Here is a 26,956-nt window from a genome sequence, read left to right on the forward strand (position 1 = left end):
GTAGAGGAGCTGAAAGCTAAGTGGGAGGGGGAACTGGGGGAGCAGATCAAAGACGGGACATGGGCTGATGCCCTGGAGAGGGTTAATTCTTCCTCCTCGTGTGCGCGGCTTAGCCTCATCCAATTCAAGGTGCTGCACCGGGCCCACATGACTGGGACAAGGATGAGTAGGTTCTTTGGGGATGAAGACAGGTGTGTCAGGTGCTCGGGGAGTCCAGCGAACCATGCCCATATGTTCTGGGCATGCCCGGCACTGGAGGAGTTCTGGAAGGGGGTGGCGAGGACGGTGTCGTGATCCAGAGTCAAGCCAGGATGGGGACTCGCGATCTTTGGGGTTGGGGTGCAGCCGGGAGTGCAGGAGGCGAAAGAGGCCGGTGTGCTGGCCTTTGCGTCACTAGTAGCCCGGCGAAGGATTTTGCTACAGTGGAAGGATGAGAGGCCCCCAAGCGTGGAGACCTGGATCAATGACATGGCGGGTTTCATTAAGCTAGAGAAGGTCAAATTCGCCCTGAGAGGATCGGTACAAGGGTTCTTTAGGCGGTGGCAACCTTTCCTCGACTTTCTGGCTCAACGATAGGGTACAGGGACAGTAGCAGCAGCAACCCCGGGGGGGGGGGGAAAGAGAGAGAGAGAGAGAGAGAGAGAGAGAGAGAGAGAGAGAGAGAGGGAGAGGGAGAGGGAGAGGGAGAGGGAGAGGGAGAGGGAGAGGGAGAGGGAGAGGGAGAGGGAGAGGGAGAGGGAGAGGGAGAGGGAGAGGGAGAGGGAGGATGATGATGACAATGTTTGTCTATTTAATTTTAATTTATTTTTAAGTTCTCTTGTTGGAGTTGGGGGGATCTGATACATGTGTTGATACGGTCTGGGGGGTGTTACGGTTGTTATTGGTTATTTTGTTGCATTTCACTGTTTGTTGTTATATTTTATATTTTCTGTAGGAAATTCCAATAAAATTATTTATTTTATTTTATTTTTAAAGTGATGGCGCCCCGCAGGGTCTGGTTAGTGTTCCAGAAGCTCCCCATCTTTGTTCCCAAATCCTTTTTTGGAAGTTGAATGGGATCATTTTGGACTTTGTGAGGGTGAGGAAGACCCCATAGATGAGGACATGGCTTTGGGGAAGTGGCAAGGGGGGCTGGCGTTGCAGAGTTTGAATACCGCAATGGTGCTGAAATGGGCAGTGAAGAAAGGATCGGTTTGGGGCTGCATCGTGTAGGGGACAAGTTTGAGGGCATTTGTTGGCACCCCTTCTGCTTTTGCTAGCCCAGTGTTCCATAAGCCCAATGGTGGTCTCAACGTTGTGAGTTTGGAACCAATGCAGGCAACACTTTGGGTTGGAGGGCATGTTGCTGTGGGGACCAATATGTGACAATCATAGATTTCTGCCAGCGGGGCTGGATGCGAGGTTCCGGGGGTGGCGGCAGGTGGGGGTAGAGTATTTGTTTATGGGGGACAAGTTTGCAGGCCTGGGGAAGTTGGAGGAAATGTACGAGTTGCCCAAGGTGAATTTCTACAGATACCTGCAGGTGAGGGACTTCGTGAGGAAAGAGGTGCCATCCTTCCTGGGGCTGCCGTCTCTGGCTTTGCAAGATAAGGTGTTGCCCGAGGATGACATAAGGGAGGCAAGTCTGTAGGACATTTATGGAGAGTTGATGAAGAGGGAGGGCACTCCAGTGGAGGAGATCAAGCGCAAATCGGAGGAGTTGGGTGGAGAGGTGAGAACCAGAAGTCTTGTGGAGGGCAAGCGCATCCTCATCGTGTCCAAGGTTAACCTCACCCAATTTAAGGTGGTGCATAGGGCCCACATGATGGTTGCGAGATTAGCCGGTTCTTTGTCGGGGTAGAGGACAGGTTTGAGCAGTGTGCGGGGGATAGGCACCCACTAATCACGTCCACGTGTTCTGGTTGCGTCCAAAGCTGAAGGGGTCACATCAGAGAGTCTGGGTCTTAGGGCAGCCCCGAGTAGGGCGATATTTGGAATGTCGGAAGATCTGGGAGTCCAGGTGGATAGAGAGGTCGTTGCCTTGGCTACCGCCTATCTGACAGCCCGTAGATGAATCTGTTGAGTTGGCAGGGCTAGGAGCTGACAAGGGCGGAGTATGGGTGAATGTTCTGGCAGAATTCCTGCAGTTGGAGGGGGAGAGCAAAATGCCTTTAATAAAAATATTTTTAAAATAACAGGAAGAAAAGACTCCATATACATCCTTTAAAAAAGTATTTTTATGCATCAAATTTACAATACAAAACAACCCACCAACCCCACCCCCCCTGCCCAACCCACCCAACATCCCCCCCTCCTCCAAACACAGTCAGTGGTAAATCAACAACCGACAATGCATGATGAACAAACCCCAACAGTTGTAGAACCCATCACTCGCCCACCTCAGAGTAAACATCATTAACTCCAGTAGATCCCCCTACCACGGCACAGGGTGGAGATGCTGACCTCCACCCCAACAGAACCTGCCTACAGACAGACAATCAGCGAGGCAAAGGTTAAAACATCTGCCCCCGCACCCATTGCAGCTCTGGGTGATCCAACAACCCGTATCTGGCTTCTAAAGGGACTGGCTCCATGCCCACATGCAAAACCGCCGAAACGGTGCTGACCAGCCTCGTACCAGCCTCCCCGGACAGGCGCCGGAATGTGGCGACTAGGGGCTTTTCACAGTAACTTCATTGAAGCCTACTCGTGACAATAAGCGATTTTCATTTCATTTCAACAAAGTCCTCCAAAACCTTTCCAGCTTTGTGCAGGACTAAAACATATGTACATGATTCGCAGGGCATCTCCCACACCCCCTCGAATCGCCGGCACATCCTAGACTTTGTGAGGTGCACCGTACCTTCAGCTGTGCACAAAGTCGAGGGGTTTACCACCTGCAGCACCCCACACCACAAACCCTCCTCCAGAACCACCCTCAACTCACATTAATCTGGTTTGCACTGGAGTGCTGAGCTTGTGGCATTTGAGTGCTACAGTGAGAGTTTGGTGACTGAGGGAGTTAGGTGAGGAGGGAGTAAGGTGCTCCTTACATTTCATTTCCTATATTTATCAAAGAGCGTGAAGGGAGCCAGGAGTTTAGAGTACAGCTGACTGGAAGTAGAGTCGGAGGGCAGAGGTCCAGTTGGTCCACGGGGCAGCTAATTTTGTAAAGTAAGAGGGGATGGAGGCTAGGGCAGTTGCATGCTCCTCCTGTAGGATGTGGGTGGTGAGGGATACCACTGGTGTCCCCGCTGACTATACCTGCGGGAGGTGCACCCAACTCCAGCTCCTCAGAGACCGTGTTAAGGTACTGGAGCTGGAGGAACTTCGGATCATCCGGGAGGCAGAGGGGGTTATAGAGAAGAGTTACAGGGAGGTAGCCACACCAAAGGTACTGGACAAGAGTAGCTGGGTTACAGTCAGGGGAAAGAAAGCTAACAGGCAGACAGTGCAGGGATCCCTCGTGGCTGTTCCCCTTCAAAACAAGTATACCGTTTTGGATGCTGTTGGGGGGGATGACCTACCGGGGGAAGGCCCCAGCGGCCAGGTCTCTGGCACTGAGTCTGGCTCTGGGGCTCAGAAGGGAAGGGGGGAGCATAGAAAAGCAATAGTAATAGGAGATTCAATGGTTAGGGGAATAGATAGGAGATTCTGTGGTCGCGAGCGAGACTCCCGAAAGGTATGTTGCCTCCCGGGTGCCAGGGCCAGGGATGTCTCTGATCGTGTCTTCAGGATCCTGAAGGGGGAGGGTGAGCAGCCAGAAGTCGTGGTGCACATTGGTACCAACGATGTAGGTAGGAAAAAGGGTGTGGAGGTAATAAACAAGTTTAGGGAGTTAGGCTGGAAGTTAAAGGCCAGGACAGACAGAGTTGTCATCTCTGGTTTGTTGCCGGTGCCACGTGATAGCGAGGCTAGGAATAGGGAGAGAGTGCAGTTGAATACGTGGCTGCAGGAATGGTGTAGGAGGGAAGGCTTCAGGTATTTGGATAATTGGAGCGCATTCTGGGGAAGGTGGGACCTGTACAAGCAGGACGGGTTGCATCTGAACCAGAGGGGCACCAATATCCTGGGGGGGAGGTTTTCTAGTACTCTTCGGGAGGGTTTAAACTAATTTGGCAGGGGAATGGGAACCGGATCTGTAGTCCAGCAACTAAGGTAGAAGATAGTCAGGACACCAAAGCACATAGTGATGCAGTGGGGAAGGTAACAATGACAAAGGAGAGTACTTGCAGGCAACGAGATGGGTTGAAGTGTGTATACTTTAATGCAAGAAGCATCAGGAATAAGGTGGGTGACCTTAAGGCATGGATCTGTACTTGGGACTACGATGTGGTGGCCATCACAGAAACTTGGATAGAAGAGGGGCAGAAATGGTTGTTGGAGGTCCCTGGTTATAGATGTTTCAACAAGATTAGGGAGGATGGTAAAAGAGGTGGGGGGGTGGCATTGTTAATTAGAGATAGTATAACAGCTGCAGAAAGGCAGTTCGAGGGGGATCTGCCTACTGAGGTAATATGGGTTGAAGTTAGAAATAGGAAAGGAGCAGTCACCTTGTTGGGAGTTTTCTATAGGCCCCCCAATAGCAGCAGAGATGTGGAGGAACAGATTGGGAAATAGATTTTGGAAAGGTGCAGAAGTCACAGGGTAGTAGTCATGGGCGACTTCAACTTCCCAAACATTGAGTGGAAACTCTTTAGATCAAATAGTTTGGATGGGGTAGTGTTTGTGCAGTGTGTCCAGGAAGCTTTTCTAACACAGTATGTAGATTGTCCGACCAGAGGGGAGGCCATATTGGATTTAGTACTTGGTAATGAACCAGGGCAGGTGATAGATTTGTTAGTGGGGGAGCATTTTGGAGGTAGTGACCACAATTCTGTGACTTTCACTTTAGTAATGGAGAGGGATAGGTGCGAGCAACAGGGCAAGGTTTATAATTGGGGGAAGGGTAAATACAATGCTGTCAGACAAGAATTGAAGTGCAGAAGTTGGGAACATAGGCTGTCAGGGAAGGACACAAGTGAAATGTGGAACTTGTTCAAGGAACAGGTACTGCGTGTCTTTGATATGTATGTCCCTGTCAGGCAGGGAAGAGATGGTCGAGTGAGGGAACCATGGTTGACAAGAGAGGTTGAATGTCTTGTTAAGAGGAAGAAGGAGACTTATGTAAGGCTGAAGAAACAAGGTTCAGACAGGGCGCTGGAGGGATACAAGATAGCCAGGAGGGAACTGAAGAAAGGGATTAGGAGAGCTAAGAGAGGGCATGAAAAATCTTTGGCAGGTAGGATCAAGGAAAACCCCAAGGCCTTTTACACATATGTGAGAAATATGAGAATGACTAGAGCGAGGGTAGGTCCGATTAAGGACAGTAGCGGGAGATTGTATATTGAGTCTGAAGAGATAGGAGAGGTCCTGAACAAGTATTTTTCTTCAGTATTTACAAACGAGAGGGGCCATATTGTTGGAGAGGACAGCGTGAAGCAGACTGATAAGCTTGAGGAGATACTTGTCAGGAAGGAAGATGTGTTGCGCGTTTTGAAAAACTTGAGGATAGACAAGTCCCCCGGGCCTGACGGGATATATCCAAGGATTCTATGGGAAGCAAGAAATGAAATTGCAGAGCCGTTGGCAATGATCTTTTCGTCCTCGCTGTCAACAGGGGTGGTACCAGAGGATTGGAGAGTGGCGAATGTCGTGCCCCTGTTCAAAAAAGGGAATAGGGATAACCCTGGGAATTACAGGCCAGTTAGTCTTACTTCGGTGGTAGGCAAAGTAATGGAAAAGGTACTGAGGGATAGGATTTCTGAGCATCTGGAAAGGCATTGCTTGATTAGGGATAGTCAGCACGGATTTGTGAGGGGTAGGTCTTGCCTTACAAGTCTTATTGAATTCTTTGAGGAGGTGACCAAGCATGTGGATGAAGGTAAAGCAGTGGATGTAGTGTACATGGATTTTAGTAAGGCATTTGATAAGGTTCCCCATGGTAGGCTTATGCAGAAAGTAAGGAGGCATGGGATAGTGGGAAATTTGGCCAGTTGGATAACAAACTGGCTAACCGATAGAAGACAGAGAGTGGTGGTGGATGGCAAATATTCAGCCTGGAGCCCAGTTATCAGTGGCGTACCGCAGGGATCAGTTCTGGGTCCTCTGCTGTTTGTGATTTTCATTAACGACTTGGATGAGGGAGTTGAAGGGTGGGTCAGTAAATTTGCAGATGATACGAAGATTGGTGGAGTTGTGGATAGTGAGGAGGGCTGTTGTCGGCTTCAAAGAGACATAGATAGAATGCAGAGCTGGGCTGAGAAGTGGCAGATGGAGTTTAACCCTGACAAGTGTGAGGTTGTCCATTTTGGAAGGACAAATCTGAATGCGGAATACAGGGTTAATGGTAGGGTTCTTGGCAATGTGGAGGAGCAGAGAGATCTTGGGGTCTATGTTCATAGTTCTTTGAAAGTTGCCACTCAAGTGGATAGAGCTGTGAAGAAGGCCTATGGTGTGCTAGCGTTCATTAGCAGAGGGATTGAATTTAAGAGCCGTGAGGTGATGATGCAGCTGTACAAAACCTTGGTCAGGCCACATTTGGAGTAGTGTGTGCAGTTCTGGTCACCTCATTTTAGGAAGGATGTGGAAGCTTTGGAAAAGGTGCAAAGGAGATTTACCAGGATGTTGCCTGGAATGGAGAGTAGGTCATACGAGGAAAGGTTGAGGGTGCTAGGCCTTTTCTCATTAGAACGGAGAAGGATGAGGGGCGACTTGATAGAGGTTTATAAGATGATCAGGGGAATAGATAGAGTAGACAGTCAGAGACTTTTTCCCCGGGTGGAACACACCATTACAAGGGGACATAAATTTAAGATAAATGGTGGAAGATATAGAGGGGATGTCAGAGGTAGGTTCTTTACCCAGAGAGTAGTGGGGGCATGGAATGCACTGCTTGTGGTAGTAGTTGAGTCGGAAAATTTATGGACCTTCAAGCGGCTATTGGATAGGTACTTGGATTAGGGTAGAATAAGGGAGTGTAGGTTAACTTCTTAAGGGCAGCACGGTAGCATTGTGGATAGCACAATTGCTTCACAGCTCCAGGGTCCCAAGTTCGATTTCGACTTGGGTCACTGTCTGTGTGGAGTCTGCACATCCTCCCCGTGACTGCGTGGGTTTCCTCCGGGTACTCCGGTTTCCTCCCACAGTCCAAAGATGTGCAGGTTGGGTGGATTGGCCATGAAAAATTGTCCAAACTTCTATGATTAACTTAGGACAAAAGTTCGGCGCAACATCGTGGGCCGAAGGGCCTGTTCTGTGCTGTATTTCTCTATAATCTCCTCCCTGGACACCCTGTCCTCCTCCAAGATAGCCCCATAAATTGCTGAGACCATCCCCTCTCTCCAAACCCCACACTAACAGCACCACCTCCAACAACGAGGATGTAGCTGCCATCAGGAAGACCTGTCCAGCAGCTGCATGTACCTAAAGGTTTCACCCTGCACCATCCCAAACTTCTCACCCAGCTCCTCCAAACTCGTAAAGCGTCCTCTCTGAAACAAATGTTTCATTTCCTTAATCCCCCTCTCTTCCCATCCCCAGAACCTTGCGTCCATCCTCCCCAGCTCGAACCCCCGATTCCCCCTAATTGGCACCTCCCCCGACCCAGCTCCCAACCTAAAATTGCTGCTTAAACTGCCTCCAAATCTTTAACGTGGCCACCACCACCCGACACTGTATACTTCCCTGGCGCTATCAGGGCAATGGCACTGTCCATCGCCCCACAACCCAAACCCCCCCACAGGAGCCTCCAAAGCCCTGCCCAATCCTGGACCACCTGCACCCCCCAATTACCTAAAATGAAATGCCGCCAGGTGAAAAGGCAGCCCCTCCACCCCTAAATACTTACTTTTCCCGAAATTTATTTTGTACCCTGAAAACGCCACAAATCTCTTGCACAACCCCATTATACTCCCCAATGAAGAGATTGGTTCCGAAATATATAGCAAAAAAATCATCTGCATATAAAGGATACCCTATGTTCTACCACCCCAACCTGCACTATCCCCTCCCACAACCCCAAACTCCTCAGCACAATAGCCGAGGGCTCTACAGGCAGTGCAAACACAAAGGGGAACATGTGGCATCCCTGCCTCACACCCCTATGTATACCCAGAGTTCATACTATCTGTGCACACGCTCGCCATCAGCTCCTTATGTAGCAACTGCACCCACACCACAAACTTTGGCCCAATTCCAAGTTTCTCCAATATCGCCATCAAATAACTCCACTCCACCCGATTGAACGCCTTTTCGTCACCTGCATCTCCCTTCCCTCTGCTGGGGTAAATACCACATTCAAATGCCTCCTCACATTAGAGGACAACTGTCTTCCCTTTGTGAGTCACCCTTCCACTTAACGTCAGCATCTTTGCCAGTATCTTGGCATCCACATTCAGCAGAGATATGGTTCTATACGACCCACACACGACTGGATCCTTGTCCTTCTTTAGCAACGAGACGGAAACCTGCCCCAATGCTTGCGGCAAGACACCCCGAACCATCACGTCCTCAAACATTCCCACCATGAACCGCGCCAGCCTATCCTTAAATCTTTTACAAAGTTAGACTGGAAATCCATCAGGTCCTGCCACCTTCCAATCGCCAACTTCACCTCCTCCTCCCCCACCGGCTTCTCCAACCCTACCTGCTCTGCCTCCCCCAATCTTGGACACTCCAGCCCACCCAGAAACTCCCTAGTCTCCCGCTCCTCCTCTGGTGGCTCAGACTGAAACAGGTTCTGAGTGAACTCCTCAAAACCTTATTAATCTATTCGGGAGCCACCAACTCCCCGATCCTATCCCGCACATGAACCATCTCCCTCATCGCAGCCTCCCTCTGGAGCAGACCCTGCCTTCTCTCCATACTCCGACAGCTCCCCTCTCCCTTCTCAACTGATGCACTGCTTTCCCAGTGGGCAATAGGTCAAACGCCCCCTGCAACTTCTTCCTCTTTGCTTCTGGGTCGACAAACACGGCTGGGACCTGTCCACCTTCAGTTCCAACATTACGTTCCAATCCCTCCCTTACTAGAAACTCATGGGCATCCAGATCCGGGATGGCACCCAATGCTTTTTCCATGAATCCCGCATCATCATAATTGAGGCCATGTATGCTTGCCAGCACCACGAGTCTCCCCTCTAACACACTCATCACTATCACGTACCTACCCTTGTGATCCTCCGCCATCTCCATCTGAAAGCTCAACCCGTTGCCCACCAATACCCCGCCCCCACCCGCACACCCCCAGCTCTATCAGACCCCGAATGAAACATCTGACTCACCCAACCCTTCCGAAGCCTCACCTGATTATTTACCCTCAAATGGGTCTCTGCAGCATCACCACATCAGCTTTCAAATTCTTCAAGTGTGCAAAAAGTCTCGATCTCTTCACTGGTCCCCCTAACCCCCTCACGTTCCACATCACTATTCCGACCGGGGTCTCGAATACCCCCCCCCCCCCCCCCCCCGCCTCTCCTATCTGCCTTCACCATAACACCCAGCCCTGCCCATCCAGTCAGGCCTGTTCCCGTCAAATCCCACCCGTTTCCTCTTGCAAGCACCTTAGCCAGTATCTATCCCCTCCCCCCATCATTCTTCTCCCCCCACTCCTGTTCACTCGCCACCCTTTGTTTGCTAGTGTGGTGACCCCTACCAGAACCCTCGTTCCCCCCCACTACACCCATAGAAAGAAAACCCACCCCAGATTCGAAATATTTTTTCTTAAAATATAAATCATCCCCATTCCCATCAACCAAGTCCAAATCCCAACCCTCACAGTCCCAGTCTTTCAGCCTTAAATGAACGTCAGTCACTCCACCGCTCAAAATAAAAATCCCTTGAATTGTGCATCACTCTCAACTTCACAGGGTAGACCATTCCAAATCTCACTGCGCTGCCATACAATATTAGATTATCTAGATAGACACATGAACAGACGGGGTATAGATGGGTACAGGCGGTTGGCAGATAGGACAAGTTATCGGCGCAGGCTTGGAGGGCCGAAGGGCCTGTTCCTGTACTGTACTAACACTGCCGTCACTCATCCAAAAGCCCATCTGCCGTCTCACCAGTTCTGCCGTCAGGTCTTGGTATGTTCGTATAGCAGTGCCCCCCCCCCCCCCCCCCCCCCCCCCCTTCATCTCCCACCCCTGCTTAACCCAGCTCAATACCTTCTCCTTCACATGGAACCTGTGAAAGCAGAATATAACCGCCCTTGATGGATCATTTATTGATGGCTCATTTATTTTAGGTTTCAGCCTGAGCGACCGATGTACCCTGTCCAACTCGTGGCAGGAGGAATCTTCCCCCTGTCCCCTCAACTCGACAAACATCTTTGCAAAGTACTCGGTCGGCCTCGGGCCCTCCACCCCCTCAAGCAGGCCTACGATTCTCAAATTTTGCCTCCTTCACCTATTCTACATGTCCTCCATCTTACCTCTGAGCCCTTTGTTGCCTCTGCCACCCTCCACAGCTCCTCACCCATCAAGGTGAATCGGGCCTCCTCCACCCCCTTCAACTTCTCTCCTTGCTCTCACTCCGACCAACATCTTCGTTACTGCCACCTTTATGGGGGCAATCGCCTCGTCCATCACAAGTCATCATGTCCCTGCGAAGCACCTCCATGTGCTTGGCAAACAGCCTCTCAAACTCCCCCAACATCACCTCGGTCACAGTTTCCACCGTCAACCCAACCCCCGCCATCTTTCTTCCTGCAGTACTCAAGTCGACGGCAGACTTTCACTCGCCCCCTTCTTTCCAGCACCTTTCTTCTGGGCCTTCGACATTTCCCGTCTTCCTAACTCATTCACAAACTACCCTGAAACCAGGCATAAAAGTTCAAAAACCAGAGAATCTAGCAAGGGACACCTAGTGTGGCCTCCACCAACATGTCACTACCAGATGTCCAGCTCCATCCATAGTCCTCCTATCCGCAATGATCGCAGAGTCTAGCATAGGAGTTTAAAAGACAGGGTTGAAAAATGTGCAGCAATCTTCAGCCAGAAGTACAAATCTGGATGAAGCTTCTTGAAATCTCCCAAAATCACAACATTAGATGCCAGTCTGAAGCTTATTCAATTAACTCTACACAATAGTGAGAAATGGCTGAGTGCACATGACACAGCAAAGATCACGTGCTCTGACAAGTTCCCAGCAGTAACATAAAAGATTCTGCTCCAAAAGTAGCTGCACCTTAGGTGAAGTTGTTCCTGGCATCTACCACAAAGTGTAGAATGTTGCCCAAATATTCTGTCCATGTTAACGCAGAACAGACTCAAGATAGTAGATTACCACCCCCTTGAGCTTCTCAATCAGCAAAGTGTCATCAATTGCTACTTACTCACCAATAACCCCTCCCATTACTCAATTAGACTTCTGCAGGGGACTTCCGGTGGCGGCCATGAGGGAGTAGGTCACACATTTGGTGGCTACCACTCATGACGGACTTTTTGGACGTTTTCCCCCCGACTTTTTTTCGGAATTTGTTTGAGGGGTTGGTGGTGGATGAGACGGAGAGGAGGAATCCCACCCAATATATGGAGACACGGTACAGAAGTGGACGTAAGGGAAGGAAGAACCGAATCAAGCAGGCACGTGTAGATTCTGCAGTAAAGGAAAGCATGGCGGATCTGCAGAGTACTGGCTCGGTGGCCCAGTGGACACCGGACCAGCTGGTGGAGTTTATTCGGGAGGGATTTCCCAAGCAAAAAAAGGAATGCCCGGACCCGATCGCTCAGGTGGAGCAGAGACTGGAAGCCCAAGGTCGGGCAGTCCAGAAGGTGGAGGAAATGGTGGCTGAGCATGAGGAACACCTAACTGCACTGGAGGGCGCAGGTGGGGCTGATGAAAGAGCACCAGAAAAGGCTGCAAGACAAGGTGGAGGATCTAGAGAATAGGTCCCGTAGGCAGAACATGAGGATCGTTGGCCTCCTTAGGGATGAGGGGAGGGGGACGAGAAGCCTCCCAACCAGGCTGATCACGTGGAACGTCAGAGGGCTGAATGGGCCAGTTAAAAGGGCACACGGGTTTGCACACTTGAGGGGATTGAAGGCGGACGTGGTAATGCTATAGGAGACACACCCAAGGGTAATTGATCAGACCAGACTGAGGAAGGGATGGGTCGGGCAGGTATTTCACTAGGGGCTGGACTCTAAGACTAGGGGGGTCATGCTCCCGATTAATAAGCGAGTGTTATTTGAGGCAGGGAGAATAGGGGGTGGGGGGGGGGGGGGGGGGTGGGGGGTGTTGTTGGGTTACGGGTATAGGGTGGATATGTGGGTTTGAGTAGGGTGATCATTGCTCAGTACAACATCGAGGGCCGAAGGGCCTGTTCTGTGCTGTACTGTTCTATGTACATAAAGTATACTCCCGGATCGACTTTTTTATTTTGAACAGGGCTTTACTGACAGGGGAGTGAGGGGGGTGGTTGACACAGTATTCAGCGATTGCTATCTCGGACCATGACCCACATTGGGTGGACCTACAGGTGAGCAAGGACAGTGGTCAACGCCCGCAATGGAGATTGGATGTGGGACTGTTAGCGGACGAGGGGGTGTGCAGGCATGTGAGGGAATCCATCCAGTGCTACCTGGAGATTAACGATACGGGAGAGGACTTAACAGCAATGGTGTGGGACACATGGAAGGCAGTGGTCAGAGGTGAGCCGATTTTGATTCAGGCCCATAAGGAGAAAGAGAGGGCAGAGACAGATAGGTTGGTCAGCGAAATACTTAAGGTAGACAGGAGGTTTGTGGAGGCCCCGGATGTAGGATTACTGAAGGAACGAGAGGCTACAGCTGGAATTTGGCTTGTTATCTACGGGGAAGGCAGTGGACCAGTTGAGGAAGGCGAGGGGTGCGATATACGAGTATGGAGAGAAGGCCAGTAGAATGCTTTTGCACCAGATCAGGAAAAGGGAGGCAGCTAGGGAGATAGAAAGTGTGAAGGACAGAGGAGGGAACACAATCTTGGGCCCAGCAGGGATCAACTGCTGGGGAATTTGGCCATTTTAAGGAGTTTTACAGCAGGCTGTACAAGTCGGAACCCCCAGCTGGAGTGGGAAGAATTAGGCAATTTCTGGGAGGGCTGGAGTTCCCGTAGGTGGACAAAGGGTTGGTAGAAGGGCTGGGATCCCCAATCGGGATTGAAGAAATAGCAGAGGTGTTGGAGGCCATGCAGTCGGGCAAGGCCCAGAGACCAGATAGGTACCCAGTGGAATTTTATAAAGAGTTCTCCAAGATGCTGGGCCCACTGTTGGTAAGGACATTTAATGAGTCAAGGGAGCGTGTGTTCTTCCCCCGACAATGTCACAGGCCTCGATCTCACTGATCCTGAAGCGGGAGAATGACCCTGAGCTATGCAGATCTTACAGGCCAATCTCCCTTTTGAATGTTGATGCCAAACTGCTAGCTAAAATCTTGTCCTCAAGGATAGAAGACTGTGTCCCGGAGGTGATAGGGGAAGACCAGATAGGGTTGGTTAAGGGTAGGCAGCTAACGGCCAACGTTAGAAGGCGCTTGAATGTAATCATGATGCCCCCCGGAGGGTTAGGAGGTGGAGGTAGTGGTCGCAATGGACGCAGAGAAGGCCTTTGACCAGATGGAATGAAACTATCTGTGGGAGGTGTTGGGGCGGTTCGGGTTTGATCGATTGGGTCAGGCTGCTGTACCAAGCACCAGAGGCGAATGTTCGAACGAACCGGCTGACGTCAGGCTATTTTAGACTGCACCGGGGGACTAGGCAGGGAAGCCCCCTCTCTCCGTTGCTGTTCGCTCTGGCCATTGAGCCACTGGCTATGGCGTTAAGAGCTGGTCCGGGGTGGGGTGGAACACAGGATCTCGTTATACGCCGAGGCCCTGCTCCTCTATTTTTCAGACCCGTTAGAGGGGATGGGAGAGATCATGAGGATTTTAGGGGAATTTGGCCATTTTTCAGGGTACAAATTGAACATGGGGAAAAGAGAGATGTTTGCGATCCAGGCATGGGGGCAGGAGAGGAGACTGGGAAAGCTGCTGCTCAGAGTGGTGGGAGGTAGCTTCCGTTATTTAGGGATCCAGGTGGTATGATACTGGGGGCTGTTACATAAACTAAACTTGACACTGTTAGTGGAACAAATGAAAGAGGATTTCCGAAGGTGGGATATGCTCCCGTTATCACTGAAAGTGAAAATTACGGTCTTCCCGAGATTCCCGTTTGTTTGTTTGTTTTTCAGTGCCTCCCCATCTTTATCCTAAAGGCCTTTTTAAAGCGGGTAAATAAGGTGATCTCCAGTTTAGTATGGGCGGGTAAAACCCCGCGAGTGAAGAAGGTGACGCTGCCGAACTTTAGCACCTATTACTGGGTGGCAAATATAGCCATGATTAGGAAATGGGTGGTGGGGGAAGGGTCAGTGTGGGAGTGGGTAGAGGCAGCATCGTGTCAGGACACGGGTTTAGGGGAATTGATCACGGCATCTCTGCGGTTCTCGCCGGCCCGGTACTCCACAAGCCCCATAGTAGTGGCGACCCTGAGAGTCTGGGGCAGTGGAGGAAACATGCGAGACTGGAGGCAGCATCGGTTTGGGCTCCAATCTGTAGCAACCATCGGTTTGCCCAAGGGAAACTAGATGGAGTATTTTGGAGATGGCAGAGAGCAGGGCTCGGGAGAATGGGAGATTTGTTTATAGATGGGAGCTTCCCCGGTTTGAGGGAATTAGAGGAGAAGTTTGAGTTGACGGGAGTGAATGAGTTTCAATATCTGCAGATTCGGGACTTCTTGCGAAGGCAGGTTCCAACCTTCCCGCTCCTACCGCCACGGGGGATAAAAGATAGGGTAATTTCTAGAGTATAGGTGGGAGAGGGGAAGGTCTCATATCTATAAAGAACTCATGGAGTCAGAGGAAACGCAGACAGAGGGGCTAAAGCATAAATGGGAGGATGAGTTGGGGGGGGTGAAAGAGATAGAGGCAGGTCTCTGGGCCGATGCGTTATGCAGGGTCAACACGTCCATAGCATGCGCCAGGCTCAGCCTGATACAATTCAAGGTCGTTCATCAGGCACACATGACAGTGGCCTGGATGAACAAGTTTTTTGGGACAGAAGACAGGTGTGCAAGAGGCCCAGAAAACCATGTCCACATGTTTTGAGCATGTCCTAAGCTTAGGAGATTCTGGCAGGTGTTTGCAGATGTCGTGTCCACGGTGTTAAAAACAAGGGTGGTACCAAGTCCAGAGGTGGCGATTTTCAGAGTGTGGGAGGACCCGGGAGTCCAAGGGGCGGGAGAGGCCGAAATCTTGGCCTTTGCCTCCTTGGTAGCCTGGAGACTGATACTGCTAACATGGAGGGACTCGAAGCTCCCAAAATCAGAGACCTGGGTCAATGACATGGCTGGCTTTCTCAGTCTTGAGAAAATCAAGTTCGCCCTGAGAGGGTCAATGCTCGGGTTCATCCTGAGGTGGCAGCCATTCGTCTACTTCTTTAGAGAAAACTAACTGTCAGCAGGAAAATAATTTATTCTAGATTACTGTTCAAGGAAGGTGGGACCTGTGATGGAGGTAGAGGGTCTTTGCACTATATTTATAGTTGTTAGTATATGGTTTACTGTTACTGTTATAAAATCACAAATGCCTTAATAAGCTATTTTACAAAAAAAATTAAGACTTCTGCAGGGTCACTCACCTCCAAATCTCATTAGAACCTTCGTCTAAACAGGGACAAAAGAGCTGAATTCCAAATTTGACCAAGTATGGCACCACCAAAGAGCGCATCACCAAAGAGCGCTAGTAAAACTCAAGTCAATGGAATTCAGGGAGAAAATTCTCCACTGGCTGGAGTCATAACTAGCACAAAAGAAGATGGCTGTAGTCAGGAATCTGCAGGAGCAAGGAACTCTCCAGCTGCTGGAAAAATAGCTAGCACGTGTGTAAATGCGGACGGTCAAACATTTCAGCACCAGGACATTGCTGCAATAATTCTTCAGGACAGCATTCTAAGCACAACTTATACCTGTTGTTTTATCAACGACCTTCCCCCATTATGTCAGAAGTAAGGCTGTTCATTAATGATTGTGGTACTTGGCTCATTGCCACACAAGTGCTGGGCAACGTCCATGTACAAGAGTCAAACCATCCCATGACATTACTAATAACAACTTCTCCCACTTTCAATACCCTGGGTCACCATCGACAAACTTGCACAGCCACATAATGCTGTTACTGCAAGAGCACGAGAGGCTGTGTTTCCAATGGCAAATAGGCCACTATGATTCTCCATCATAAACAAGGCGCCATCAAGATTGTGATGTACATTCTCAATTTGCCTAAATAGGTGCAGTAACAATATTCAATACCTTCCAGGACAAAACAGCCTGCAAAAGCAGCACCCCCCCCCCCCCCCCCCCCCCCCCCAAGATTATCAGGGCACTATGGTGGTATTCTGCAGTACATATGGGACATACTAGCATACTAGATCAGCTTACGGTTTCTTCAACAGTATCTCAAATCCACGGACAATGGCAGGTGATTAGGAATAGGTATCAGGGTGACAACAGGACAATAAAGTGAAGAGAGGCATGGCTGATAGTGTTCTATGCAAAAACATTGAAATGCTGATGCATTGCAAATCCTTGAAATGTGGCAGAGCAAGCTGCTAGAGTGTTTCAAAAAACAAATGGAATATTAAGGCTCGTAAAGAGAGGAATTGGATGCAAGAGCAGCAGGGTAGCATGGTGGTTAGCATAAATGCTTCACAGCTCCAGGGTCCCAGGTTCGATTCCCGGCTGGGTCACTGTCTGTGTGGAGTCTGCACGCCCTCCCCTTGTTTGCGTGGGTTTCCTCCGGGTGCTCCGGTTTCCTCCCACAGTCCAAAGATGTGCAGGTTAGGTGGATTGGCCATGCTAAATTGCCCGTAGTGTCCTAATAAAAGTGAGGTTAAGGGGGGGTTGTTGGGTTGCGGGTATAGGGTGGATGCGTGGGTTTGAGTGGGGTGGTCATGGCTCGGCGCAACGTTGAGGGCCGAGGGGCCTGTTCTGTGCTGTACTGTTCTATGTTCTGGATCCAAATTTCATAAATAATTTTTTTTTAAAAAGAGAGTTGGCTGGGTACTTAAGGATGACTAATTTACAGGGGCAGGCAAAAACTGCAGCCATGGAACTAAGCATGGCTGCTCTTCCAAAAAGCCACGGTGATGGGTTGAACCGATGCTTTCTGTGTTGCAAGTTCTTGATTCTACGAGTAAAGAGTTCAGGAACAACATTTAAGAGACTTCCTTCATCAAGACAGTCAAGTGAGCTGAAGATTGTTGCAATTGTATCTGATGCACCAACGAGCATAGAACTTTGTGACTATGTACTTTCAAGACAAGTCAAGTGAAATCAGCATGTCTGCTACATTAGTAAGGGAGATGAATATCTCCCATCACTCAAAGACACTCCCCTTCGAACTACCCTTGACCTTAATTTAGCCAAGATGTGGAGATGCCGGCGTTAGACTGGGGTGAACACAGTAAGAAGTCTTACGAACACCAGGTTAAAGTCACAGGTTTGTTTTGAATCACTAGCTTTCAGAGCACTGCTCCTTCCTGGGGTGAATCTCGCCCTCTTCACCAGAGGAAGGAGCAGTGCTCCGAAAGCTAGTGATTTGAAACAAACCTGTTGGACTTTAACCTGGTGTTGTAAGACTTCTTACTTAATTTAACCAATGTAGTTGCCCAGGGTGTTGCCTTCACCGTGTACAAGCAACTGCTTGGAATCGTAGGTGCGAGCAGCATTGAATCCAGAGTGGAAAGTGCATTTTCAGATGGGGTTGCGACCTGGACAAGGGGGCGGGGCATTCCTGAAACTACATACAGTATTAGACCCCAGTAAAATTTACAAAGAAATATAAATGCTGGCACACCGCTTTGAATACTTTTAACATTCATGTTTTTTTCTCTGTGATTTTCGTCTCCCAACTATTATAGGGAACATAAATAATTTCCCCAGTTTTGGTTACAAAGTCAAAGTTTCCCAGTACAATTGTCTGAAAAATCTATCGAGGGACTTCCACAGTACGGCATCCAGAACTCCAAATTAATGGCAATGCAACTGACCAGATCGGGAATACAATCCAATGTGAGCCGACTCCAGTGTTCCCATAAACACTCCTGACCCCGATGTATATTTACAGTTGGCAGTATTTCGGTGGGTTTTATTCTGGATTGGTAACTTTGGTTAGCCATTCTGCCCTCTTCACTGAGTTCCCATTTACAGCCGGGGGAGGATTAGATCAACTCTCACCTCCTTGACTTTCTCCCGGCGACTCCTGGCGTCCTGATCTGCCGGCTCTGTCCCGGCTTCCAGCAGTGGTGGGTAGCGGCTCTTGCTGGCTTCCTGCACTTCTGCCCCGTTCTCTAAACCCCCAAGTCCACGTTCTCTTTCCGTCACCTCCTGGCCGATCTCCTCCGACGCCGACTCTTTGCCGGGTCTCTCCTTCTGCCACCGCCGTGCGGGACCAACGTGCGCCTCTGTCTGCCTGTGCCGGGAGCCAGCGGCGGCCCCCGCTCCGGGTCCCAGCCCCACTCCGCTCCCGGCACTGTCCGTGCGCTGCGGCTCGGCGGGCAACAAGAAGAAGCGGCGGAGGCGCACGGAATCCGGGAGGAAGAAGATGGCCCCGAAGCACACGGTGACCAAGGCGCTGAGCAGGATCAGGAAGACGAACCGCTTGGAGAGGCGAACACCCCCGAAGCGACTCCCCAGTCCCAGGCCGGACCCTGAGCACAGCCTTCGGATCATCAGCACAGCAAGGCAACGACCTGAGAGTGAGGGTGGGTCACAAACCCCAACGGGATCTTCCTCAAAGCCACCCCACCAAAAAACAAATAATAATTTCTAACTGAAAATCCGGAGGCTGCCTTGCCCCGCACCCCGGGGCTCGGTGTCGCTCTCGGGGCTGCGCAGCCTCACTCTTCCCTCCCGCGCTCCGGTGCCTCGCGCTGACCGTTAGCCTCCCTCCGCTCGCGCGCCGTGTTTTTCTCCCGTCACAATCCCTCAAAACACGGCACCGGAAATCCCGCCCCCGCCTCCACCATTAGTCAACCTGCTTGTCAATTAAGACAATTACCGAGGCGGGAGGAGGCAGTCGGCACACGGGACGATTTTCACATTTTTGGTTTGATGGGTTTGAAGTTTCCGTTTCTCCTCTGTTCCCTTTCGGGCTGCGCTCCTGACTGTTCTATGGGGGCGGCCCCTTTTAATTTGTCCATCGGTTCATTTTTGTTCGTCTATTTAGCTGTTGAGCCCTATAAAACCGGCAGACAGGACGGAAATGTGATCAGGTAACCTCCCCCAAATAAAAACAATGTAAAAGATCACTGCAGGGTTGGGCCTTTATAACTAGAGGGCTGGAGTATAAAAATGAGGCAATTTTAATGTAGCTGTGTACAATGTCCTGTGTGACTGAGAGAAGGATGAGGAAAGGGATAGGGGAGGAGACAATAGTAAACTATAAGCCATCCCCTCTTCGTCATTCTGGATCTGTCCAAAACCTTTTGCATGTTTCACACCAATCTCCACTTTGCCGTTCGGCTTAGTGGGCTGCTCTAAACTGGTGCTATACTTATCTATCTGACCACAGCTAGAGTATCATCTGCAACGGCTTTTGTTCCTGTTCCCGCATGGTTACTTAGATATTCCCTAAGGGCCTTGAGCCCTCCAACACTCAAAAACATAGCGTTAGTTTGTACATGCAAGCTGAGGATATCCAACGCTAACTCACAACCACCTCTCACCAACTCCTCTACTATCCCTAAACTATGAGTAAAGTTTTACAACACCAGGTTAAAGTCCAACACGGTTGCTTCGAATCACTAGCTTTCCGAGCGCAGCTCCTTCCTCAGATGAAATTCACTTGAAGGAGCTGCACTCCGAAAGCTAGTGATTCGAAACAAACCTGTTGGATTTTAACCTGCTTTTGTAAGACTTCTTACTGTGCGCAGCCCAGTCCAGTGCCAGCAACTCCACATCATGACTAAACTATCAAGGCAGCGCAGTGGGTTAGCCCTGCTGCCTCACGGCGCCGTGGTCCCAGGTTCGATCCTGGCTCTGGGTCACTGTCCGTGTGGAGTTTGCACATTCTCCCCGTGTTTGTGTGGATTTCGCCCCCACAACCCAAAGATGCGCACGATAGGTGGATTGGCCACGCTAAATGGTCCCTTAATTGGAAAAAATGAATTGGATACTCTAAATTAAAAAAAAAATTTAAATGACTAAACTGTACTGCGGCCTCATGGCACCGAGGTCCCAGATTCGATCCCGGCTCTGGGTCACTGTCTGTGTGGAGTTTGCACATTCTCCCCGTGTATGCGTGGGTTTCGCCCCCACAACCCAAAAATGTGCAAGCTAGGTGGATTGAACACGCTAAATTGCCCCTTCATTGGAAAAATTAATTGGGTACTCTAAATTTATTTTTTTTAATGACTAAACTATAAGATGGCTTGCCTGGCATGTAGTACTTGGTGAGCTGAAACTCCTCCAAATATCTATTGGATATTCTAATCAAAGTCTTTGATCCCTTTTACAAAATCCGTTCCCTAGCTAACTTCATCCCTCTCCTTGGCAACTGTCTATAGCTGAAATCAAGCTGTTCACAACCCTGGAGCGATATTTGACCCCAAGATGAACTGTCAACTATATCATTATCAGACTGTCTACTTCCACCTTTGTAACACCACCTGACTCTGTCCCTGCCTCAGTTCATCTCCTGCTGAAACCCTCAATCACGTCTTTGTGGCTGCTCGACTCAATGATTCCAGCACAGTCCCCGCCAGCACCCTATCCCCCTTTCTCGCCCGGCCCAATTCTACCCCTCTGTAAACTTAAGAGTCACCAAATTGTGTCCTTATTCGCATCAAGTCCTGTTCACCCATCCCCTGTGCTTGCTGACCTGCATTGGCTCAAAGGTAAGCAAGACCGCTGTTTTTTAAAAATGTACTTGTCTCCAAATTCCTCCATAGCCTTGCCCTTCCTTAGCTCTATAATCTCCTTGAGCCTCACAACCCACCAAGCTAATCCCTATTTTAATTAACTCATCGGCAACCATACCTTCAACCTTCAACCATACCTTCAACCCCTCCAGAATTTACTCCCTAAACCTCTTTCCATCTCTGGAATGCCCCTTAAAAGCTTACCTCCATGATCAAGTTTTGACCATTGGCCCCAATATTTCTTTTGCCCAAGAGGAGTAAGCTAAGAATAAAAAAACAAGATAGATGAGGAACCAAAGGACTGCACAAACCGGGGGGGGAGACGGACGGAAGGTGGGGAAACCACAAGAGAAGAGGAGGGAGGGGGCATTTTGCTGGAAAATAAAAGAAAAACACGGCTGAGGGCGGGGCGGGGGGGGGGGGGGGGGGGGGGGTCAACAATGGGGAAGGAGAAGGAGCTACAGACCGATCCAGAGGGCAGCGAAATGTACATAGGGTCAGTTAAAATAATGCCAAAATAAACCTCTCTGTATACTAAAGTAAATTAGCGCGGGCAAGAAAAATGTAATGTATATGTACACAGCTGTTTATAAATATGAGAAATGCCAATACAAATATATTTTTAAAAATATTTCTTATGCCCAGTGTGAAAATTTGCTTCATAACTCATGCCTCAAATGTCTCATTACGTAAAAGGCATTATTTAAATACAAGTTGTTGTTGAGGGTAGGAACGTGGAAGATGGGGAGCATTAAAAGGATAGGAGAAGAGAGAAGCGATGGAGTTTGCCTCCATCTGCTGTGAGTAAACATTATGCCCTAGAAATGTAAACTACTAAAGCCCCAATATGCTGGGAAGGAATCATGCTACATTCCAACCAGAAGCACAACTGCTCAATATATTAGGTAAAGATAGACAAGAGACATTCCTTTACCTAAGCTTGGAAGTGGGCATCTGGCTCTTTTGAACATGCAAATAAATGGTTGAACCCTTGTTTCACAATCCTTCTCCAAGACTGGTGCCTGATCAAGCACCTTTGTCGCATGCTCAAAAATAAAAGCATAGTTGGATTGAAAGACTTCTTTGTGAACCTATATTGACTATCTTTTATGATTTTATGCTCCGTGATTTTACCTTTAATATAAGTTTACATGTAACTTACTGATATATAATTTCCTAGGTCTCTTGTTACTTTGTTGAAAATAGGAGTAACACTGGCCTTTGTGCAGTCCTCAGGTACATTTCCAGTATTCAGCAATTGCTGAAGATTTGTGGCTGACTTCCTCCAATTTCATCTCTTACCTCCTTAGGATCCTCAAATGAACATTATGAAGGGAATGGCATAGGAAGAGAAAAGGATAAAGAAGAAGGAATTTGGACAGGAAGAAAACATGGAACAGAGGAAGGAGAGAAGAAAATTTGGAAGCATGAAAGGGGGGAGAATTTGCTCTCTACTTGCTTGGATGAGTGCTGCTCCAACAACACTCAAGAAGCTCAGCACCCTGAGGGGTTTAGTGGATGGGTTCACTTGGAGGTGGAAGCCGTTTATTGATTTCTTTAAGGAGATTTGAGGGATCAGCAGGGGGGAAATGGGAGGTGGCAAGGGGGTTAAAATGGGGTGGTGGCAAGGGGGTTAAAATGGGGTGAGTTCAAGATGGCACCGGAGCGAGGCGACTTTTTGCAAGCTGTGCCCAGCATACCCTCTAATTCTATCTTTTACTCTCGTTCCATGCTTCTAAAACTTCATTCAAACTATTTTAAACTCTCTAACAGTGCCCTAATTCAATTACTTCCAGATTTAGCGATCTTTAGGACCCTGGAGACACCTGAAACTGAGGCCCTGAAATCTTCCCTTCTGCCATCAGACTTTTAAATGGACCTATCTCGCATTAAGTTGATCTTTTCTCTACACCTTGCTATAACTAACATTATATTCTGCAGTCTCTCCTTCCTTCCGTAGGTACAGTATGCATTGTTTGTACAGCATGCAAGAAACAATACCTTTCACTGTATACTCATACATGTGACAATAATAAATGAAATCAAAATCAAATAAAATAAAATGGGAAAGGCAGGTTATGAGGAGGGGATGGTATTAGGGGAGTTGGGGGAGTGGGTGTTGGTTGTTTATAATGTCGTTTGGTTATTCTTCTGCTTTTGTTTGTTTACATGAAAATGCCTTGAAGAGGATATTTTTTTAAAAAAAGAAGCTTGATACCATTCAGGAAAAATTCAGCTGTGCACAGTGGCAGCAATGTGTAACATCTTAAGATGCACTGCAGCAACTCACCAAGACTTCTCCAGTAGCATCTGTAAAATTCACACCCTCTACCACTTAGAAGAATGAAGGCAGCAGGCGCTTGGAAACACCACTTCCAAGTCACTCCATCCTGACTTGGAACTATTATTGCTGTTCCTTCACTGTCGCTGGGTCAAAATCCTGGAACTCCCTAGCACTATGGGCTAGCTACACTACATGGGCTGCAACATTTCAAGCAGACTTTTCCTGTAGCTTCATATTTGAACCTGTCCAACAGGTTTCTACTTCTGTCACAGCACTGAAATGGTTTTATCAGTCACAGGTGACATAATCTGTGAATCTGGTCGCAGTACATAATTCCTTCTTGTTCTCACCACTATAGGCCAGTTACCTTAATATCTGCCATAGGGCTATTTGGGATGACAACACATATTAGTTTTGTCAGCAATTTTCACATCCGACAAATGCATTTAAAAAAAGATCTCAAAGGGTGCCTGGAACAGAGAAGAAAGAGAGAATTGAAGAGTGAAATGAGAGTGGAATAAATCAATAATAATAATCACTTATTGTCACAAGTAGGCTTCAATGATGTACTGTGAAAAGCCCCTAGTCGCCACATTCCGGCGCCTGTTCGGGGAGGCCGGCACGGGAATTGAATGGTATTAGGGGAGTTGGCCTTGTTCTGCATTAGTGATGTAGTGTAAAGGGGAGGGGAAGAGGATAAGTGAATGAGCTGAGTAGGTTCCTTGGGAAGGAAAACAGTGGGAGTGTAAGGATGGAAGGGGAAGAGTTCAGGTGGATACAAGAGAAAGGGGAAGCGGAAGTAGGAAGAAGTGAGAGCCAGGGAAGGGGAAGTGCGGGAAGAAGGAATTGAGAACAAGAAAATGGTAAGCGAATAAATAAGGGTAAAGGAAAGAAAATAGGAGTAGAATGAGGTGAGTGGGGATGGGGAGAAAATGTAATAATATATGGTAAGAGGAGTAATTAGCGACTTCCGGTGGTGACCATGGAGTGAGTGGTCGCACATTTGGTGGCTCCCACTCGTGGTGGACCTTTTGGGCCTTTTCCCCGGATATCGGCGGCGTTGAGTGTTAGTAAAAGGTGCAGGAGGGATAGAAGAGGAGAGTATCCCACCGTTGTGTGGATTCGTGGACCAGAAGTGGGTGAAAAAGGAGAGAACAATTGTCTAAAGTTGGTGTGGAACCTACGACACAGGAGAAGATGTTGGAGGGTCAGGGTCCGGGCTTGCTGGCCCAGTGGTCGATGGATTAGTTAGTGAGCTTCCTCCACGAAAAGTTTGCCCAGCAGAAGAAGGAGAACTTGGAGGACCTGGCCAGGGTGGTGGATCCGATAAAGGCGGGGATTGACCACATGGAGGCCACGGAGTCAGTTGATCCAAAAGGTGGGGGAGCACGAGGAACTGCTTGCCTCGATGGCTGCGGAAATGGGGTTGAGAGATCAACAGAGAAGGCTGCAGCACAAGGTGGAGTACTTGGAGAATAGATCGCGCAGCAGAACTTAAGGATCGTGGGTCTGCCAAAGGGCAGCGAGGGAGCGGACACCGATGCATAAATGGCACGGATGTTCGAGAAGCTGCTGGGTGAAGGAGTGTTTTCTCAGCCCTTGGAGGTGGTTCAGTGGCAGAGGGTGCTTATGAGGAAGCCACAAGGAAATGAGCCGCCGAGGGCGATGGTGGTGCGACTGCACCAGTCCCTGGATAAGGAACGGATTTTGAGGTGGGCCAGGCAGGCAAGGCTCTGCACTTAGAAAGGCAGCGGGCTGCACGTCTATCAGGTCCTGGGAGCAGAGCTGGCCAAAAGGAGGGCGAGCTTCAATAAGGTGAAGACATCCCTCTTTAAGAAGGGAGTGAAGTTCGGTAAGTTCTACCCAGCGCGTCTGTGGGTAACGTATGAGGGCCAGCAATTCTACTTTGAGTCGCCAGAGGAGACGATGGAATTTATTAGAGACAATGGACTGGCAGGAGAATGAGGACATTGATCTCTGGAGGGGATGTCCCTATTTTGTATCTTGGTTTTTCTTCTGGTTTGTATGAACCACTTTTGTACTGTTCTTGGGGCTATTGCTCTGTTTTGCGTTTGTCTGTTTTTGATGAGGGATAATGGGTTGCTCTTCTATGTGTTGGTGGGGATTGTAAAGTTTGCACTGGGAGGTTGGTTGAAGGCGGGGGGGGGGAACTCAACAGGTAGTAGGATGCTAGGCGCCATGGGCCAGGTACCAGGCTAGCTGGGCAGGCTAGCTCAGTGCAATGGGGGGTGAGCTGGTAGTAAGTGTGTGGATGGGGGTTGGGATTGTTATTTTGGAAATGAAGGGAAGGGATGGTAGATGTTTGCTGACAGGGAAGGGACTGTTTAAGAGGGGCATGGTGAGGGGGTCCATAACTGTGGGCGCCGTGAGGTTGATCAGCGTCGGTTGGGGGGGGGGGGGTTTGCGACCAGGCTGATCACATGGAATCTGAGAGGGTTGAATGGGCCAGTCAAGTTCCCACATCTGAAGAGCTTAAAGGCGGCCGTGGCAATGATACAGGAGACACACCTGAGGGTGGTGGATCAGACTAGGCTGAGAAAGCGGTGGGTAGAACAGGTATTCCATTCGGGGCTAGATCCAAAACAAGGGGACAGGTGAGTTGATTAATAAGTGGGTGGTGTTCGAAGTGAAAAGTATAGTGGCGGACCGGGGGGGGGGGGAGATATGTTATGGTGAGCGGGAAGCTGGAGGGGATGCCGGTGGTGATGGTTAACATTTTTGCACCGAACTGGGATGGTGTTGGGTGGATCCCTGATCTGGACTCACATCGGTTATGGATCCAAAGGCTGGATCAGTTGAGTTCGGGGACAGGAAGGATACCGGCGGTTGCAAAGAAGATAAAGGGGTTTATGGGACAGAAGGGGCGGTAGATCCATGGAGTTTTTGACAGCCGAGAGTGAAAGAGTATTCATTCTTTTCCCATGTACGCAAAATGAACTCCCAAATTGATTTTTCCGTCATGGATAGGACATTGTTGGCGGGGGAGAGGTGGACATTGAGTACTCGGTGACAGTGTCGGATCATGCTCCACACTGGGTGGGCTTACGGGGGAGTCAGGAAGGGAGCCAGTGCCTGCACTAGAAGTTGGATGTAGAACTATTAGCGGAGGAGGAGGTGTGTGAGTGAGGGAGGCCATTCTGAGATAAGTGGAGATAAATGATAAGAGGGAGGTCTCGGCAGCTACAGTATGGAAGGCGCTGAAGGCAGTGGTGAGAGGGAAAATGATCTCAATTTGGGCACACAGGGAGAAGGTGGAGCGGACAGAGATGGCTAGATTAGTGAGGGAGATTCTCCAGATGGACAGGAGGGACCCTGAGGCCCCGGAGGCGGGGTTATTGAAGGAGCGGCAGAAGCTGCAGATGGAGTTTGGGTTGCTATCCACAGTTGAGAAAGGCGAGAGGGGCGGTGTATGATTATGGGGAGAAGGCTGGCAGGATGCTTGCACACCAGTTAAGGAAACGGGAGGCGGTGAGGGAGATTGGGAAAGTGAAGGACAGGGGCGAATACGATTTTGGACCCGGTGGGGGTGATTGGGGTGTTTAGAGACTTCTACAGTAGGTTATATGAGTCAGAGCCCCCAGCCGGGGTGGAGGGCTGAGGCGGTTTTTGGAGGGACTGGAATTTCCGAGGGTGGAGGAAGAGCTGGTGGAGGGCCTAGGTGCCCCAATTGGGCTGTTTGAAGTGATGTAGGAGCTGGA

The 26,956-nt window shown here is 49.4% G+C and overlaps 1 protein-coding gene across 2 annotated transcripts in view; it reads right to left on the reverse strand.

Annotated features, from left to right (window-relative positions):
• LOC119966199 (mannosyl-oligosaccharide 1,2-alpha-mannosidase IA-like) overlaps positions 1 to 26,956 on the reverse strand; it is a 345,095-nt gene that overhangs the window by 204,347 nt on the left and 113,792 nt on the right. The window contains exon 1 of one of the 2 annotated variants that reach the window (XM_038797530.1): positions 18,270 to 18,764. The exons of the other annotated variant lie outside the window; for it this stretch is intronic. Coding sequence (XP_038653458.1) covers positions 18,270 to 18,764 — 495 coding nt within the window. Of the gene's footprint in view, positions 1 to 18,269; positions 18,765 to 26,956 lie in introns of those variants that run through there. 2 annotated transcript variants of the gene reach the window in all.

Source organism: Scyliorhinus canicula, chromosome 1 (genome assembly GCF_902713615.1).
Source record: "Scyliorhinus canicula chromosome 1, sScyCan1.1, whole genome shotgun sequence".
Lineage (NCBI taxonomy): Eukaryota > Metazoa > Chordata > Chondrichthyes > Carcharhiniformes > Scyliorhinidae > Scyliorhinus > Scyliorhinus canicula.